At 38.7% G+C, this 6,856-nt stretch overlaps 1 protein-coding gene across 1 annotated transcript; it reads left to right on the top strand.

Annotated features, from left to right (window-relative positions):
- Positions 1–241: 241 nt before the first annotated feature.
- LOC120294225 (senescence-specific cysteine protease SAG12-like) lies at positions 242–1,183 on the top strand. Its single transcript, XM_039314191.1, has 2 exons — positions 242–383; positions 583–1,183. Exon 2 carries the CDS (start codon positions 615–617, stop codon positions 1,173–1,175), a length of 561 nt encoding a protein of 186 aa, XP_039170125.1. The 5' UTR covers positions 242–383; positions 583–614; the 3' UTR covers positions 1,176–1,183.
- The last annotated feature ends 5,673 nt before the right edge of the window (positions 1,184–6,856 follow it).

Raw genomic sequence — 6,856 nt, 5'->3', positions numbered from 1 at the left:
TTCTGTTTCGAAACGCTTTGTCGCCCTCTTGAAGAGGAACAGTTGTTAAAGCAACATGAGGAGTGGATGGCAATTCACGGGCGTGTCTACAAAGACGCCGTCGAAAAGGCAAAACGGTATGAGATATTTAAAGAGAACATTAAGCGCATCAACGCCTTTAATAATGGTAAGGACGTGGGGTATAAAATGGCTGTGAATAAGTTTGCAGACCTAACCAATGAGGAGTTCCGCGCTTCCTACACCGGCTACAAGAGGAGGCCCACAAGGGTCCTGTCCTCTGGCGAAAAAACCGTTCAAGTATGCCAACTTCACCGCCATTCCAGCTGCCTTAGACTGGCGAACCAAGAAGGCTGTGACACCTGTTAAGGATCAAGGCAACTGTGGTGAGTGGAAAATCAAAACTTGTCCTGCGAAAATGTCAAAATTCTCATGTCGTACTCAAGCTGTTGAAAAGAGGCAACAATTGTGCATATAGCAGCTAACAATATTATCTGTAATTCACTGTTACATTCCTTTTACGCCCATCATACTACATGCGTACATATGTCTCTTTGTAATTCATTTTACTATCTCCTTTTGCAGGAAGTTGTTGGGCATTCTCGGCTGTGGCAGCTATGGAAGGGATTACCATGATCAAGAAGCGGAAGTTGGTGCCACTCTCGGTGCAAGAACTCGTGGATTGTGATGATAACGATGATGGTTGCATAGGCGGGCTCATGGACAGTGCCTTCGAGTTCATTGTAAGCAATGGTGGCCTCACGACTGAGGCGAACTATCCTTACCAGGAAAATAAAGGGACCTGCAATACGGCCAAGGCAGCAAACCCCGCAGCCTCAATAACTGGATATAAGGATGTGCCCGCCAACAACGAGAAGGCCCTCTTGCAGGCCGTGGCAAACCAGCCAGTCTCGGTGGCAATTGAGGGGGGCGGGTTTGATTTCCAATTCTACTCAACCGGCGTGTTCACAGGCTCATGTGGGACCGACATTGACCACGCGGTCACGGCGGTCGGGTATGGGAAGACCTCTGGCTCTGGCGGGACCAAGTATTGGCTGATGAAGAATTCGTGGGGCACCGGGTGGGGAGAGAAAGGGTACATGAGGATCCAGAAGGATGTGAGCTCTAAGGCTGGTCTCTGTGGTCTTGCCACGGAAGCTTCTTATCCAACTGCATGAAGAAAGAAGAAGATGAAAAATAAATTATGAGTCTATATACGTGATAGTGGTTCTTGGGCTCTCTATATGTATGAAATATAGTCTAGCGTCTCTGTAAAAGAAGCAAGTGTTAAGTGACAGTACGTCACTAGGATTAGTGTGTCCTACAACAGAAACTGAATGTTGTAAGCAAAATTAGGGGCCTGCCAACTAAACTTGCTTGTAAGTGTACGAATAAATGTGTGGGACAAGATAAAGAACATAGTCCCTCGAATGAATGGAACTATTTCGTTAATGCGATTTTATAGTACTGAATTGTGTCCAACCCTAGAAATTTAGTTATTTCAGATAATTTTGATTGGAAATTACTGGTATAGCGGGTTTAGTTATCATCGGCCATTCCATCCCACGAGAGCTGTGGTTGGCACTAATGACGACAATTGTTTGTAATTTTATTTTTATTTTTTACTTTTCTATCTTTTTTTAATCACCGAGACCAGCCACATGCGAGGGCCAATTTGACTGAACTCGAATTAAAATTATCCTCATGGATGATCAATTTTTTTAAGGTTTTCCAATTAATTGAAAGTCTGATCCAAATTGATTTGCATACTTATTGCCTGAAGCTTAAAAAAACCGCTGAATCTGGATGGGGATTGAATTACAGCTTAGCTCTTATCCATGGTCAATTTTCATCTCGAAGCATGGTGATCTTCTTTCTTCGGACCAGACCTGTGCACCCTTGAGATTCATCACCACTGCCTCTTTGTTTTTTATCCTATCATGAACATCATCCTCCTTACTAGATATCTATTCTTATCGTCATGCAATAGTACTTATGGCTCCTTTGTTATCTTTTTACGCACCATCTATAATCTATCATGAACATCATCCTCCTTACTAGATATCTATTCTTATCGTCATGCAATAGTACTTATGGCTCCTTTGTTATCTTTTTACGCACCATCTACATTAAGTTTCAACACTCGATGTCCTTCCCCAAGAGAATAAGCTACTGAACTAATCTTGACTTTATTCTCCTCTCTAAACTTGTCCGAAAATTCCATAAACTCCTGTAAAATCAACTTAATTGCTTGTGAAGAATTTGGAAAGACTTGATCATGTAATATGATATTCCTATAGGACTACATACTAGTGCATATAAGGTGAAAAGCTTGCAATTGAAGCCCATTCTTTGTGCAATCCACCCTTGTTAAACGAAGTGGTTTATCATCTACTCTTGCGGTGTGAAGTTCCAAGAAGATGGGTCTATCTCAAAGAACATTTAAACCCTATTATAAAGCCCTAAAAACTTGTTTAATTTTGAGCACAATTTTTTTATCAAAGATTTTCACTCATTTTAAGGGAAAGCTACTGAAAAACTAACTTTTAAGCATTTTCATAATTTATAGGAAAAGAAATCGGAATTCTTCAATTTTTTTGAATTTTGAATTTAATTTTTTAAAGAAATATTTTTTAAAATTTTTTTGTATAAAATATTTTTAATTCAAAAATAGGTACGGGGCCAGGCCCTGGGGCCCAGTATGAGCTGACGCAGGTCACACAAATTTGGGCTCAAGGACACGAATGGGCTTTACATATTAGGAGGCTTTAATCAATAAAAATAAGAATTGGGCTCAGCTCCCAATTTTCCTCCAGCACTTATCTAAGCCCAACCCCAACAGATCAAAGTCGGCCCGATAAAGCAAAACCAGCCCAAAATGCCTAATTCTACCTAGCCCGAGAACCAAACTCTAATTGGTCCGACCCAGCTCCTACGCCTGACTTGGGTCCGACCCGGTAACCTCAACAAACCCAACACCCTTTGGCGTCCCCTGCTCTTCGAAGTCTCAATAGAGACGACTAAGGTGAGCGACGCCACTCGCCTCAGCTTGGCCGTGCATCCTCTCCAGCATTGCCTCGGTCAACCCTGGTTGAGGGCTCAACCTCCACCTAGCCAGCCATTGCCGCCAGTCGGGACTTAGCTTGGCCTCCCCAAAATTGGCCAAGATCTGGCTTGGCTAGACTTGGCTAGCAGAAACTACTTAGCCTAAGGCTTCCATGACATCGCCACTCCTGATCTAACACATGTTTGAGGTAGTATAAGTGATCAATGAGTGGTAACTCATATCACGGGAGGAAGGGGATTCTTATTTGTACAAACGGTACTTCAAATTTTGCGAAATCATTCTCGATTGTCCTAAATGGTTAAGCTGTTAGATAAAAATGAGATTTAATATTTAAATGTTCCAATACTCCTCCTCATGCATAGGCTGTTCTTTGGCCCAAACCTAAAGAGTAGAAATATATTAGGGGGAGGCATTTACAGGTTGGAAAGATTTGAACTCAGAAATTTTTTGCTTTGATATCTTATGAGATTTTGTAAGATCATTGTTGACTCTTTTAAAAGTTTAAGCCGGTAGATGAAAACGTGCTTTAATAATATATATTTTAACAACACGTAGTTATTGTAACTTGCCATATTCAGCATGTAGTACTTGAGGTAGACCTTTGGGCATATAACGCCGTCATAATTCGTAAAGTTTCTCACCTCGAAGCTTTCAAGTACTTTGAATTTAGCATGGCGTGAGAGATCCTGTCTGTTTGCGGTGTCTCCAACCCTTGTAATGTGCTGAACTGTTTCTCCAGCTTGAGCGATGCCATTGCTTCCTCTTGTCTAATATGAGTAGCCACCTCCGCCAGTATGGAATCTAATTTCATTGTGGCAGGCGAACTAAAGGGGTCTGAGGCTGCAATGGCTTTACCTCTTCGGCTGAAGTATCCCAGCAAGGTGTGTCGTGCCTTCATCTCTCCTTCCAAATCTCTTAGCCCATGAAATCTCTACGGGCGACAATCGTATTAGGCACTGTCAACATCATCCACTTTCTTTCGGTAAACATCCACATTGTATTGAGACATATCAAGGTTCATATGGGAGGAATCTGGCTGAAATAAGCCTGATCTTATAGGTGATGGAAATTCCTAAAGGGGACCAAATTGTTGATCGAGTAATCCTAAGGTTTCAATAAGATGTATACGAAGTGAGTTCCATGAGAGGAATCGGGTTATCCGACTTGGAATTAAGGCTTGTTTTAATTTAGAGAAATACTTATATGACTACCCTTAATCCATTATGAGAATAATAACTTATTTTGTGCCAAAAAAAGTAAATAATGAATAATTAGAAATTGTTGTGGGGTTCACTTATTTAAGAATTTGTGGCTCACAAGATAGTGTTAGTCTCATAGTAGCCCTAAAACTTTTATGCTAACAAAGTCCTTGAATTTGCTTTGTCAATAACAATTGAAGAGAGAGAGAGAGCTTGGGCTATATCTTATGAGTCAAAATGAGCTTAGGAGCTTTTCTAATTTTCAGGTTGGATTGCATAAGAAAAATTCATAATCTTGCATATGTCTATGTTCCTAATTTATGAATAAGGAAGATCCCGTCATTTGCTAGCAGAGTGGGACAATTCTAAAAGTACTTCCTAAGTTAAATTCTTTAAAAATCTTGCACCTTTCTGGTGAAGACGAAAAACAGTATTTTAACTTATAGTGACGATGAAAAACTTCAGATAATTTTGAAGATTCTTTTATGTGAAACGAAGTTATCCTTAGTTTAAGTAATCCTCATTAAACAAGGATTATTATTGAGTGTCTTTAGCGCACTAAACATGCTAACTCAAAATATGTCGGTTTCAAAAAATGATTCTGTATAATATGTGAAAAACAGCGCGTTGAACGCCGTAATATATCCTTTCTAACCAAAAAAAAAAAAACAGAAAACAAAAAAGCACCGTAAATTTTCTTTAGTTGCTGCATAACATATGGCTCACAAGACACATTAATCAAATCTACGAAGTAATAGTAAATTCTCTAATTATTGTAATAATAAATAAAATTCTCTTCAAACAGATTTTCATAAGTCGTGTCAAGCAATAACTTTAGTAAAATGAATTAATATTTATAACGGATGTGTCTAGACTATGATAATGCTGTAAAGTGGAAACAACACTTATCCACCTTTATTTAAATTCAACGAAAGTGGAGTATTCAACGGGTTTGGAATTTTATCTACTTTCATACGAACTAATGTCGTTGACCAAGTACAGTTGCAGTTGAAGCCCATCAAGCTTTATAATCACTAATGGCCTATCGATAACATGATTAAGTATTGAAAATTAAAAAGTTCAGCACTTGATTAAATTGAATGTTATTTGATGATTAGAACTACTATCAACATAGAAATTCCATTAACTCAGAAAACTTAAACTTAACGTGGTAAGTTAAGTTACATAATTTATCAAGTAGAAAAAGGTAATTTATGGCAATTAGAACATTGCTAGTTATATAACTAAAATCAACGTATAGTAATCACAATTCATGTATGGTAAGAAAATCAATAATGTTCAGTGATCAATTTTTCTGTCTTTTTATTTCTGCTTTCAACACTTAAAGTTATCGGCAGTTAGAACTCAGTGTTTAAATTCTCAATATTTAATATTCAACTTTATCCAATGAGCCTTCAATAAATATAATATTTAATAAATTTTACTCTAATAGTGGAATTAATCAGCTCCACCCACTACCTTCTTCCACAAAGAAGTAAGATATGGAGCCAAAAGGCAAATATCTAGAAGGGAGAAAACTTGAATTTCTATAAGCAATCAAACGTTTTGACAGTGGAGTGTTGGCTAGACGCATGAAGGAGCCATGTACGGGATGTTTTGCTTTTCCAATATATAAAAATAAAAATAAAAAAATAAAAATCTCTGTTTTAGACCCAAAAAAAAAAAAGAAAAAAAAGAAGAAGAAGCCATATGCCTCAATCAGAGAGATATTCCAAGGAGAGGCCAACTTTGAATTCGTCGACATTAGCCATGTACCAACATTTAAGAGCTAAGCCAAGTGGCCAACTAAATATGTTAATTGCTCCATCTTACACCATATCAGTATTTTTTGGCCCAAGACCTGCGCACCTGCAGAAAGGTAATTCTCAGTCATTCATGATCGCATAACCTTAAGAAAAGTAGAGCATACATCGGTGTTGTTGCACAATTACATCTGCAATCCACCATAATAGCGAGATTAACAAAGAAATGGATGACAAATAGAGAAATGAAATAGCAGGATAAGGTGATTCGATCTGAATTACTCTCACCCACATTGCGTAAAGAGCGAGAGTGGGAGATCCACTTTGAATAAGGTAATTACAAGCTTGAAATAAGACCTCGCTCAATGCCAAGCACTGACGTCTCATCCATTACAAGAGGCGCTGATGTCGTCAGTCCCCATGACTTTGATTTCTTAATTGGAAGTATGGTACCTCCTTATATTCGTGGCTTCCTATGATAAGCAGAAGAGTGATCTGCTCATGTTTGACACAATCTTTTACGGTGTTTTCATGTAAACTCACAAACATAACCGAAGGAACACTCTTAAGAGGTTCTAATGTGTAATCATATAAAAATTGATTGAAATCAGACTTTAGAAAACGTTCTGGATTGAAAATACGCTGCCATATAGGCCCTTGCTCAAGTGGCCCGGGGCTCCCAAATTCTAAGCTGGATGGCTTCTGGGCATTTCTCTTCGGACGCCACACCAAACTCCTCCCTTTATACTCTACATTACATCTCCGACCTTCGATCCTAATGTAATTTATCGAGGTACTTTAATAAGACCAAGATTTACCCATTGAAGTTG

Source organism: Eucalyptus grandis, chromosome 6 (genome assembly GCF_016545825.1).
Source record: "Eucalyptus grandis isolate ANBG69807.140 chromosome 6, ASM1654582v1, whole genome shotgun sequence".
Classification (NCBI taxonomy): domain Eukaryota; kingdom Viridiplantae; phylum Streptophyta; class Magnoliopsida; order Myrtales; family Myrtaceae; genus Eucalyptus; species Eucalyptus grandis.
Note: the sequence above shows the minus strand (reverse complement) of the source record. Positions and strands in the feature narration are given on the sequence as shown.

What these genes read in the sequence shown, in the direction of transcription:
- LOC120294225 (XM_039314191.1), top strand. Translation starts at nt 615, where the DNA reads ATGGAAGGGATTACCATGATCAAGAAGCGGAAGTTGGTGCCACTCTCG.